Source organism: Pristiophorus japonicus, chromosome 15, assembly GCF_044704955.1.
Source record: "Pristiophorus japonicus isolate sPriJap1 chromosome 15, sPriJap1.hap1, whole genome shotgun sequence".
Lineage (NCBI taxonomy): Eukaryota > Metazoa > Chordata > Chondrichthyes > Pristiophoridae > Pristiophorus > Pristiophorus japonicus.
Window position 1 is genome coordinate 32079042 of NC_091991.1, and position 13289 is coordinate 32092330.

The following is a 13289-nucleotide window of genomic DNA, read 5'->3' on the forward strand; positions in this document are numbered from 1 at the left end:
ACAAGAATATAAGAAATAGGAGCAGGAGCAGGAGTAGGCCATCTGGCCTCTCGAGCCTGCTCCGCCATTCAATAAGATCATGGCTGATCTGATCTTGACCTTAACTCCACTTCGCTGCCCTCTCCTTGATTGATTGAATTAACGCTCTTGTGAAGAGCCTTGGGGCGTTTTGCTACATTACTGGTGCTATATAAATGCAAGTTGCTGTTGTTACTGATAACCTTTTGTTAATGTCACATCATCAACTTGGGATTTTTTTTTTAAGTTTAAAAATTCTATAATTGTTAAACCGGATGAATGTATAAATGGAGATTCCATTTCTGTGGTAATGCACAAAGTGACTGTCACTAAAATGACCAAGCATATGCGAATGACTTGACTCCTTTCGTACTGCCTTCCATGACTTGACCTTGTGCTAGTAACTGATAACATTGTTTCAGTTGGGGTTGCGGTGTCTGACTTCCAACACAAATGCCAGAGGTCTTCCAGACTGCTCTTGATTTAAAACCATTGTGGCCCATTGTGAATACAGTGAAAATTTTCACGTTGAATAATGATGAGTTGAATGGATTCTTATTGTGTGGGAAGAAGGAAGAAATAAGTATTTTCTAAATAGAACTCCTCTTTAATTGTTATTTGAATGAGACTTTTGTACTTCAAGTCCTGGTTTAAGATTATTGCCAGTTTATAGTGATGTAGAGCTGAGGACAAGGAGTTATACTGCTGGCCTCATTGCCAAGTGAAGAGTCTGGGAAGCTGTGATGGAGGTACCTGTAGTTGTGCATTGCCAGATTTAGTAGCCCAGATTTTGGGGTGATAATGACTGTGAAACTGTCAGTGTTCGCCATCATTACCCCTCTGAAACTGACCCCAATTTCAGGATTTAGCACATGTGCAGATCGGCGCAGAAATCCTGAAGTTGCGGTCAGTCATTCCCTGCTCTGACACTGGCTGCGCTGTGGAACTACCCAGAGCCGGCAGTCCGTTGAATCATACATATGGATGAAAACGTCCCCTTTTACGATGGAATATTGCTGCTACAAATCCCCTAAAATTTTAAGCCTCGTTGAAAGAGGTGTAACTGGGTTTTTAACAGCGTACTGACTGCTGGACAACCATTCTGGCCCTGAAAAACTAATTTTATAGTTCTGGAATGTAAAATGTTTCTATTAATATGATTAAGAATTACAAATTGTAATATTTGTTTAAATTTATAATATTTCAGCTCCTATCATAATCCTATGTGTATGTCCCAATCTTTATTTTGCTCTGTAAAATTTATAAAAAGTAAATTAGAATCTGTGCATTTTACTTCCTGACTTGCTGGCTTGCAGTCTGTGAGAATTCTTCAATGTGATTGGCTGCTTAGCCAGCTTGATGATATCACTATTGCTGGACGCTTAGGAGTCGTTTGATTTGGCACCAGATTCAAACAAAGATCGGGATTGACGCCACAGCGATCGCTGGATCGAGGTCAGCGGCGAGCATTGTCGCTTCACCGCTAACCGCAAATTCCGGGCCTTTATGTTCTTGAGTTCTTTTTAAAGTTCATTTCAGTCACACTGCCACAGTAGAGAAAGACTGCCTCCTCCAAGTGGCCTCGCATCACTTGCCAGGATTTGAGACCCCTTTACTCGCAGTCTATACTGCTTGTTTCGCATTGGTGCAAAACTAAAACCATTTTGCAGGAACACACTGCGTAAAATCCCTGCCTTTAATAAAGACAGAAAATGCTGGAGAGATATAGCATTGACTGAAGAGAGAAAAATGGGTTATCATTTTGGATCTAGCTGCTTCCAATCCGGAAACACCCTGTTTACTTTTCTTTTCGGGTGCTGATCGTTCTAACGTGTGTGCATAGAATCATAGAAACTTGCAGCACAGAAGGAGCCATTTGGTCCGTCGAGCCTGTGCTGGCTCTTTGCAAGAGCAGTCGTGCTTAGTCCCACATCCCTATGTTTTGTCCGCAACACTAAGTTCCTCATCCTCAAGTTCCTGTCCAACTCCCCTTTAAAATGATTTATGGAATTGGCTTCCACCACCTTTTCAGGATGGAGCGTCTCAGATCCTGACAACTCTGAGTGAAAGCATTTCTGCATTCTACCATTTTTTTAATCTAATTTTTTCAGTTTCCAGAAAAATATATAGCAATGACAAACTAAAAAAGATGGGTTAACATATTTTGATGCTTTTGGATTTCTTTCAGATGGTTCTAATGTGTGTTTCTGCCATTTTCTATCTTTATTTCGGTTTTCGAGCATTTGCAGTTTTTTTTCTTATTTCTGTTGGCCGTTTTTTTTTCTCTTTGTAGTTATTATACCTGCAAGAGTACAAGTTCTTTATTATATGTTTTAAAGAAAAACTTTGGAACCTGGATGGAGCAATGATTTAGACAGGTCATTTCCCTCTGGGACTTGGGGTTCACATTCAGCCTCGCCACATGAGATTGAGAGATCTCCCTGTCTGCTGGCTGTAGGGATTCTTCATCCACTTCCTAAAGGGCACATAACCCTTAACTCAAGTTCAGGGCCATTGATAATCTCACTCAGGCCATAGAACGGAACACCATCACCTCCAAGTCGCGCACTATCCTGACTTGGAAATATATCAGCATTCCTTCATCGTTGCGGGATCAAAATCCTGGAACTCCCTCCCCAACAGCGCTGTGGGAGTACCTTCATCACAAGGATTGCAGTGGTTCAAGAAGGCGGCTCACCACCACCTTCTCGAGGGCAATTAGGGATGGGCAATAAATGCTGGCCTTGCCGGTGACGGCCACATACCAGGAAGGAAAAAAAAATGTTGGGAATGAGTAAAACACGTTACACTTGTGTAGGGTAGGGAATGCTCTCCCGGGGTTGGGGCAGGATAGAGGGAGCTTTATGCTGCATCTGGCCATGCTACATCCGACCTGGGAACACTTGTCGCTGACACTGGGTGCCTGGAATGAAACGAGTTCCATTCAAGACCCCTCCCCTGGATGAGTGCAACTTTTTGATGAGCAGAAGAACATTTTGTTTTCTTCCAAAAGTCAACACATCACGGTTGAGTGGAAAGTGGAGCAGCCAGTATGTGGAACTGCACGTTGCATCTACTTATAGACACAAGCCTACTGGTTTGGGGAAGGGAGATGGCAGACAGATGAGTCGATATGGCATGATGAATTCTGCAATATCCAGCAGTGTCACAATGCTACACTGTGACAGGCTGGCCCCACTTCATTATTTTGCAGTCAGTGAACCGCAAGTGTGTTTGCCCTTTTTATTTGTTTGCCAAGTTAATGGAGAATTATGGCAGCTCAAATTCTATTACCTTTACGCACTCAGGAGAATTTTGAGATCTGCTATTGTTCCAGTTACATTGCTATTTTCACAGACCTGTGTGTTATAGCAAAATAATGTTAATACTACTAGAACCTATAGTGGAAAACTTCTTGATAATCTTCCCATTTATTATATAGAGTGTACAGCACAGAAACAGGCCAAATGACCCAACTGGTCCATGGCGGTGCTTATGCTCCACATGAGCCTTCTCCCACCCTATTTTTTCGAACCCTATCAACATATACTTCTGTTCCTTTCTCCTCCTTCATGTACATATTGAGGCCCCCTTAAATGCATCTCTGATATTTGCCTCAACTACTACTTGTAGTGAGTTCCACATTCTAACCACTCTGGGTAAAGAGGCTTCCCCTGAATTCTTTATTCGATTTATTAGTGACTATCTTATATTTATGGCCCCTGAATTCCAAGGATTTTACCCAGAACACTGTTTCTCTTTCAGAGCTGCCTTACAACGAGGAGCAGATTCACAAATTTGATAAGTGAGTATTCAGTTTGCGTTGAATTCTTTCTGATTGCTTGTGCAGTAAGAGCTGAGGTTTTTACTGCTTGTGGTTCCAGTTAACAATCCCTTCCAAAACGTCGCTTCCGTGTGCCGTGCCGAATGGGGGTAACTTTCCGAGCCCAAGCTGCCAGGGAGGAGCTTTGCCCTACATATGGACAGGGAAAGACCCTCTGGTCCATCGAGCCTGTCCCACACAATTGCGATACCTTGTGTATCACTCCCCACCTGAAACCATGTGAACTGCTGGGAGAGGCAAGAAAAGCAGATGATAACCCAGGCTAATTTAGGGGGGGGGAAAGTCTCCGACCCACCTAGGCAATTCAAACTACTCCAGGAGATCACTCTGGCCCCGAGTTGCATGCAGTACCTACCTTCTGTGAGAGGTGATTGCCGCCTCAGCCAGAAACCAACCCAGCTCTCGCTTGAAGGAATTCAGTGAATCAGCCTCCTCCGTGCGAGATGGCAGCCTGTACCAGGTCCGCTATTTTCTGGGAAAAGAACCTAGATCTCGCCTTGTAAACTTAAATTTGTGACCCCTGATCCTCCTTGCTATCTGTGCATGTTGGAAATTCAATGGTGGGAGTGCATGGTGCCCATGATTTTTCCACCCATTGACCAATATTATGGGTAGCGTCCGATTTTCCGATGTACACCACCTGCCCTTCCTGGTGTGGACTCGTCCACTGTGTCCCCTCCCCGGCATGTGTGCAGCGACTGAATTAGCCAAGCATTAAAATAGACCAGAGAGCCTCTGTCAATCAGTTTCTTGAGGGGACGTGGAAACGGGCTTCATTTAAGTTCACAAATTTGCACGCTGATGTGTTTTAATGAGATTTACTGAATTGCATTGTGCGTTTGTGAAATGAAGGAAAATGCTTTTTGTGCTGAAGATGCTTTAAACAGTCAGCACTACAGGCCTGTCGTCTGTCACTCAGCGACTGTGGGACCATTTTTTAAAAATCCTACAAAAAAAAAAATCAGACATTTACGGCACAGAAGGAGGCCATTTGGCCCATCATGTCTGCACCGGCCAAAAAAGAGCTATGCAGCCTAGTCCCACTGATTTCCCTCTATGCAGCTCCCAGGTTTATTTTTCATTATTCATTCACAGGATGTTGGCATCACTGGCAAGGCTGGCGTTATTACCCATCACTAGTTGCTCTTCAAGTGCATATCTAAGTACTTTTGAAATGCGATCAGGGTTTCTGCCTCTACCATCCTTTCAGGCAGCGAGTTCCAGACCATCACCATCCTCTTGGTGAAAAATGGTCTCCTCAACCCATCTCTAATCCTTCTACCAATCTTATCCTATCCAGCCATATCCCACTTTCCAGCTCTTGGTCCATAGCATTGTAGGTTACGGCACTTCAAGTGCACATCCAAGTACTTTTTAAATGCGATGAGGGTTTCTGCCTCTACCACCCTTTCAGGCAGTGCGTTCCAGACCCCCACCACCCTCTGGGTGAAAACATTTCTCCTCCAATCCCCTCTAAACCTCCTACCAATTACTTTAAATCTATGCATTGCGTTGTACCTAACTTCACTGGAGAGGAATCCTGCAGCTCGGGAGTAAGTTTTAAAATACTGCAAATGCTGAAATCCGAAACAAAAACAGAAAATACTGGAAACACTCAACAGGCGGTTCTGACTGAAAAGTTAACTGTGTTTCTCTCACCACGGATGCTGTCTGGCCTGCTGAGTGTTTCCAGCATTTTCTGTAGTAAAATGTTACATTCCCTTAAGCTGCCCCCCCCCCCATTGCTTTAGTGCATCAGGCAGCATCACATTCTTGGGGAGTGAGGCCCCAGCTGAACCTCGTGAAGTTAGATATGGGAGAATATGTTTAGAAGTGAAATGGCCTGACAGTGCTGAAGGTGGGGCCTTTCTCTGACTGACACAAATTGCAACCAAGCAATAAACTTGGGCAGCTCCACCAGTATAATTTATATTGAAATCAAAACCAAAAGTGCTGGAAAACTACCTGACCTGATGAGTGTTTACCAGCATTTCCTGTTTGTGTTTCAGATTTCCAACATCCACAGCATTTTGCTTTTATGATTTAAATTTATTTTAAGATCAAGCACACTGTTAGCACTTAAAAGTTGAAAATTTACAACAGCAATAAACTGCGAATTTGCGACAGGATTTCCCCCCCCCCCTTACTTTATACAGAGCTGCACGAACCAGCTTCAAGACATAATAAAGAACTCCTCCGCTGTTTATCTGCAAGTTTTAATTTTTTTTCCCCCTTGCATCTCTTTAGTTTTAGAAGCAACCAACTTCCTCACTTTCCAAGAGTCGACTTATTTTGCGCTTGACTATCTTGACAAAGCCTCCATCACCTGGTACACAAAACAAATGTTTAATTCCTCCCCTCCTCTCCAAGCTGTCCTGGAATGGAGACAAGGACGCACATGTCTATTTAATGGCAGTGTGAGCCTGCCCATAATTTTCGGCCTTCAGAACAGCTTTGGTTTTAGTATTGATTAATAAGGGTGTGGCAGTGTTTCCGTACATCCAGTAAACTACGCCAGACATAATTCAGATACCAATCGGAAACCACGTCATCTATGTTTGTGGTTAGATTGCAGGACTGGCTTGGCATCACAGCGACCGCTCTCGACAGGAAACATCATCATTGTCGGCAGCTTTCAAATGGGCATTTAAAAAGATAAATAAGCATCTTACTGGGATAATTACAAATAATGACCGGTCACGGCATTTGCTCTGACGCTGCGGGTCAGATTTTCATGTTCCCACGCCCGGATGCATTGGATCCCTTGGATTTAGCATGTAGAGGAAAATTGGATCGGGGTAGGAACACGCACCAGTAAGGGAGCCCATCCCGACTCGGTATCCACTTAAATGAATGGATGGACAATCGACACATGGGCAGATAATCCTTCCTGTCTGATTTTCCTCTATGCTGCACCCAGGTTTTTTATTCATTATTCATTCACGGGATGTGGGTGTCACTGGCAAGGCTGGCATTATTGCCCATCGCTAGTTGCTCTAAACTGAATGGCACAGAAGGAGGCCATTTGGCCCATCGAATCAGCGCCGGCTCTTTCGAAGAGCAATCCAGTTAGTCCCACTCCCCCGCTCTTCCCCAATTTTTTCTCCGAGTATTTATCCAATTCCCCTTTGAAAGCTACTATTGAATCTGTTTCCACCACCCTATCAGGCAATGCATTCCAAATCCTCACCACTCATTGGGGCAGAAATTGCCCCTCCCGATAAGGCCTCGGGCTGCCTGAATACGGCGGCCGGGGGTGGCGCGGAATGGCCGCCAACTCTCTGCAGAGGGGCCTCCATTTTGTAAATTGCCCTCGCTCAAGTTTGCTGCAGTGTCCTGGGCCGCTCTGCCCATTTTTCCGCAGCAGCGTGCATGTGCTGACCGCTTTCTGACTGGCGGGGACCCCCTCGCGAAATTGCCCCACGGGAGCCGCCCCACCGCAGGTCGGTGCCCCGACAGGTTTTGCTGTTGGTACACACTCTATCATGACGGCTCGGGTGTACTGCCGCGGCCGCCATGTACATTTTTTTTGTTTGGCTAACTGCCAGGTTGGCCCGACAATTCTATCCCCGGGTTCGGCCGGGCCGCGTCGTGCTGCTGACTGGTCGGGACAGTGGACCCACTGCAAGGGCACTTCCGCCCCTCAAGTGCCACGACATCTGCCCCGAGCAAAAAAAAAAACCTTCCAAATCCCAAATATCGACTGAATCTCCGCCACATGGGTTGCGGCGGAGAAAAACTTTAAATGACGGAAGGTGCGCCACGTTTCAGGCGGAGGTCAATTTCTACCCCATCGTGTAAACAAGTTTTTCCTCCTGTCTCCTCTGGTTCTTTTGCCAATCACCTTAAACCTGTGTCCTCTGGTTATCAACCCTTCAGCCATTGGAAACAGCTTCTCTTACCCAGATTGAGTAAGGACGGCAGATTTCCTTCCCTAAAGGGTATTAGTGATCCAGATGGGTTTTTGCGAAGGTGATACAATAAACCCAGGAACAGGAAAATTGCTCCCTGTAGTTCATTACGTTTTGTTTTTAACTCTGTAAACTGTTGCAGAGAATTACAGTTAACTTCTTCCTTTTTTATTTTTCAATTTTTTTCCATTAAAGTAACGAGGGCTGGTGATCCTGCAGCAGATGCCAAACAACCCGTACAGGGGAGGTGAATTATCCACAAAATAGCCGAGCCGGGGCTGCTACATCAATCATGCCTTTTTAAGCACGTGGGCTCAGGAATATGATATTCTGTGATCAATCACTGCTGAATGTCCTTGCTTTGTTTCAAAGGCACATGAGATGGCAGTTACAGTAGAGTATGAAGGTGTAAAGGAACATTTTCATCTGGCCCATAGACTAACGGCACGCTTTGCATCCCACTGAATACAGGGCAGCCTCTTCGTTCTACAGGGATCTGGAAACTGCACAATCGATGCTTACTGCACCTGAACTGCGCACCACACAGCTTTAATGTACCCTTAAAAAAAAAAAAAGTACTGGTTTTTAAAATTATTGTTCTACTAGAACATGTTAACATTTAAAAATGGTATTTCCTCGTTTTCCATTTCAGGCAGAAAATGTGGCTGTATGCTTCGAAAGCAATGACCTTGTTCAAAGATGAGTGTGTTGCAAAATATCAAGCATTTCTTCATATAGCGGATGATTGGATGAAGTGAGTTGACTTTTTTTAAATGTAATTTAAAATTTGCTGAGTTGCCCACTTTGGGATCAACTACTAAATTTATATCATCATCAGAGGCAGTCCATCAGAGTCGAGGAAGACTTGCTTCTGCTCTTAAAATGAGTCCTTACGTGGCTGAACAGTCCAATACAAGAGCCACAGTCCCTGTCACAGGTGGGACAGATAGTCGTTGAGGGTAAGGGTGGGTGGGACTGGTTTGCCGCACGCTCTTTCCGCTGCCTGCGCTTGATTTCTGCATGCTCTCGGCGATGAGACTGTTGATGTATTTTTAATTAATGAGCACCAACAGTTTGCTGTCACTATTGGTAGTCCATTTCGCAGCCGAGTTACAAACACCAACATACGAAATTTATGGAGCAACATAACTAAACATTCTTCCCCCCCCCCCCCCCCACTCCCCGCAGCCGTCTCATCTCCTGGGGAGAGACCCCAAAAAACTGGAGAATAAAGCCCAGGGCCAATAAGGGATAAAATTGAAAATTCCTCTCCGACCCCCTCATATGATCGAAACCAGTCCAGGATATCTCGTGCACCAAGTGTTACCTGTAAAGACACTTACCTGCTACATGATGTGATCTCTGCCCCAGTCGAGAACCGGTCCAGCTCCCTCGAAGCTGTGTGTATTAATCTTTGATATCTGAACGGTGTGCTTTTAATTCTGAACCCACAGGGCAGTAGAACAGCTTGTTTTCTATGTAGCGCATTACTCTAGGTGGACACTGTAGTGCACTACCGAGTGCTACATTGTCGGGGGTTGCTATCTGTGGAGCTCCCTCCCTAAACCTCTTTCACCTGTCACCTCTCATTGCCTTTTAAGAGCCTCCTTTCTGTTCCACTACCCCTCAGTTCAGTGCCCACACATTCGTAAGTGGCGTTTTTTTATTATGCATAGAAATATTAAAAATAGGTGCAGGAGTAGGCCATTCGGCCCTTCGAGCCCGCACCACCATTCAACAAGATCATGGTTGATCATTCCCTCAGTACCCCTTTCCTGCTTTCTCTCCATACCCCTTGATCCCTTTAGCCGTAAGGGCCATACCCAACTCCTTCTTGAATATATCCAATGAACTGGCATCTACAACTCTCTGCGGTCGGGAATTTCACAGGTTAACAATTCTGACTGAAGAAGTTTCTCCTCATCTCAGTCTTAAATGGCTTACCCCTTATCCTTAGACCGTGTCCTCTGGTTCTGGACTTCCCCAACATCAGGAACATTCTTCCTGCATCTAACCTGTCCAGTCCCGTCAGAATTTTATATGTTTCAATGAGATCCCCTCTCATCCTTCTAAACTCCAGTGAATACAGGCCCAGTCGATTCGTATAAATGCAGGTAGTCCTTGAATTGTGGTACCTTTCATGAAAGGAGTAAAAATATCTCCTGGAGATGATGTCATGTATTTATAATGTGTAAGAAAATGAATATTTCTGTAGGTTATTTTTGCATGTAACTGGAATTCTATACTTTAGGTTTTGTAACCTCCAACAGCCCTCCGAGATCTCTGGGCTCCTCCAATTCTAGCCTCTTACGCATCCCCGATTTTCATTGGCGACCATGCTTTAAGCTGCCCAGAACCTAAGCGCTGGAATTCATTCCCTAGTGTCTCCTCCTTTTAAATTGCTCCTTAAAACCTACCTCTTGGAACAAGCATTTTGGTCACTTGTCCTAATAATGTTCCCTCTTTTTTTTTGGTGCGCGGTCCCTTTAAGTGGCTGTGTGGCCCATTTTCACACATGTGCAGTTTCTCCCATATAAAAGCTGGTGAGTGGCCTGTGTGGGACTTCCAGATCACTCAGCATCGCGGGAACGTTGGTCCTAATATCGCTCCACTTTGCTCTTTGTCAAATTTTGTCTTGTAATGCTCCAATGAAGCACCCTGGGACGTTTTCTTACATTGAAGGTGCTATATAAATGCAAGTTGTGGTTGCGTGTTCTGATTGTTGTAGTTTTCTCCATTTAGTTGCAGAAATGTAATCCTTTCGGTAATGTATCAGGAATGTTGCTGTAGGCCAGTGACTGTGTAACAGGAATGTTGCCGTAGGCCAGTGACCGTGTAACAGGAATGTTGCCGTAGGCCAATGACCGTGTAACAGGAATGTTGCCGTAGGCCAATGACCGTGTAACAGGAATGTTGCTGTAGGCCAATGACTTGTAGCATGAGTCGGCTGTAATGAGCTCTGCTTCTTCCACAGGAAGATGAATTTCCTGAGAAAGCAGATGCTGAATGTGGCGAATCAGTTTGTAAACATCGAGCAGGAAGTATTTACGCACCAAGAGCACATCAAAAAGGTACAGCTATTTGTTCTCTGGAGAGATGACCAACAATTTTTTTAAATTTGTTTCGGGACATGGGTGCCTCTGACGAGGCCGAATTTGATGCCCATCCTTAATTGCCCTGAGAAGTTGGTGATATCCCCTCTCTGGTCATGCCTGATTGACTAATTGCCTGACTGAGTGGATTGCCGAGCCAATTCGGAGGTCATTAAGAGCCAACCATGTGGAGCTGGAGTCACACTTGGGTTGTCAACCCTCCTAGTTCACTAATGCCCTTAAAGGAAGGGAAATATGCCGTCCTTACCCGGTCTGGCCTGTATGAGAGTCCAGACCCACAGCAATGTGGTTGACTCTTAACTGCCATCTGAAATGGCCTATCCGTTGTCAAGAAGGTGGCTCACCACCACCTTCTCGAGGACAATAGGGATAGGCAATAAATGCCGACCTTGTCAGCGATGCCCACATCCCTGTGAATGAGCTATACAATTGTCCTGGAGTCTCCAGGAATTGAAGGTTAACCTCCAGGACACTGCTGCGAGGAAACCCAGGCGCAAAATATATGTTTTTATTCAGTTTCCTTGAACACTTTTGTTTATTAGTTGTAAAAATATTGGCGATGAGAATAAGGCTGATTGACTGATGGTCAAGAACCATCCACTTGGGTGAGGAGTCTGTTCGCTTTTCAATTGGCGAGGCCTGAGAGGATGGGGTTATCGGGAGGCCAGTGGTGGCCGTTAAAGGTGGGAGGTCATGTGATGAATACGTCGAACTAGAACTGGCACCCTTAAGTCGCTCATAGGCCAGGCCAGGTAGGGGTGATGGACAATGTTCCCTTTCATTTTTTTGGAGGGTGTGCAGCCCTTTTAATGGGCTGCACGGCCCATTCAAATTTCCACTCGCGCAGTTTTTCCATTCCAAAGCCGGTGAGCCAGCTACATAGGACCGGATTGCTGTGTGGCCGGTCAGCTTGACGGGAACATTGGTGACTGGTTTCTTTGGCCGTTTCCATCTGTCTTTTTTTCCGCTGCCAGCCCACAAATGACCAGATTTTTTGCCACGGTGGGACTTGGCACTCGCACTCGCACCCTCTGAATTGTTGGCCCAGTACCATAACCATGACACTATCGTACTCCAAGTTACTTTTTTTTTATTCGTCCCTAGGATGTGGGCGTCGCTGGCGAAGCCAGCGTTTATTGCCCATCCCTAATTGCCTTTGAGAAGATGGTGGGGAGCTGCCGCTTTGCACTGCTGCAGCCCTTGTGGTGAAAGTGCTGTTAGAGAGGGTGTTCTAGGATTTTGATCCAGCAACAATGAAGGAACGGCAATATACTTCCAAGTCAGGATGGTGTGTGACTTGGAGGGGAACTTGGAGCTGGTGGTGTTCCCATGCACCTGCTGCCCTTGTCCTTCTAGGTGGAAGAAGTCGCGGGTTTGGGAGGTGCTGTCGAACAAGTCATGGCAAGTTACTGCTGTGCATCTTGTTAGATGGTACACATTGCAGCCACGATGCGCCGGTGGTGGAGGGAGTGAATGTTTAAGGTGGTGGATGGGGTGCCGATCAAGCGGGCTGCTTTGTGTACCAGCTTCTTGAGTTGTTTGAGCTTCACTTTGTTGGTTGGTTATGGTGGGTTTGAGTTATACAAAAACATTATGTTGAATTATGACAGAAGTCTTCTCTCTCCCTCTCCATCTCTCTCTTTCCCTCTTGTTCCCATTTTGCTGTCACAGCTGCAGGAGCTGCTGCCTCAAAAGGCGCTTATGGCAACGTCTAGTGACTGGAAGCCTGCTGTGTCCCAAGGCTACCCAAGTCAGAACACTTTGATGGAAATGACCATTGGGTAAATACTTTGAGTTGATATCAAGCGGAATATGTAAAATAAAGAAATAAAAACAGGAAATACTGGGAAGATTTAGCAAGTCAGGCAGCACCTGTGGAGACAGAGAGAGAAACAGAGTTAACGTTTCGAGTCTGTAATGTATTTGCTTCATGGGTTCTTTCCTCAAGAATTCATAGCAACACATTGCTATTAAGAACTAGTTGGTTTATTAGCGAAGGTTTAACAATCCCACTACACATTACCAGTTCTTCCACCAGGCTCACAACCACCTGCCACATCGTGGATCGTCTGAACCCAACTGGCTAGGGTTTTATTGAGTCTTGTGAACATCACGTGACTGGCTAAGCTACTCCCAACTCAACAGTTCTACAAACCTGTGAGCATATTCAACAGGTACATACATTACAAGGTCGATGAGCCTTCGTCAGAACTGGAAAAAGTTAGAGATGTAACCGGTTTTAAGCGAGTGCAGAGGCGGGGGAAGACAAAAGGGAAGATCTGTGAAAGCTGGAAGGCAGGAGAGATTAAATGACAAAAGGGATGATGGTGCAAGACAAAAGGAGATGGTAATGTGACAAGTAAAGAAACAAAAGATGGGTCGAGAGGAAATGGGAATGGGAAT

The 13289-nt window shown here is 45.2% G+C and overlaps 1 protein-coding gene across 1 annotated transcript in view; it reads left to right on the forward strand.

Annotated features, from left to right (window-relative positions):
* tbk1 (TANK-binding kinase 1) overlaps positions 1-13289 on the forward strand; it is a 64550-nt gene that overhangs the window by 42163 nt on the left and 9098 nt on the right. The window contains exons 16-19 of the mRNA XM_070900287.1: positions 3784-3823; positions 8426-8527; positions 10748-10844; positions 12558-12667. Of these exons, the coding sequence (XP_070756388.1) occupies positions 3784-3823; positions 8426-8527; positions 10748-10844; positions 12558-12667 (349 nt within the window). The remainder of the gene's footprint in view (positions 1-3783; positions 3824-8425; positions 8528-10747; positions 10845-12557; positions 12668-13289) is intronic.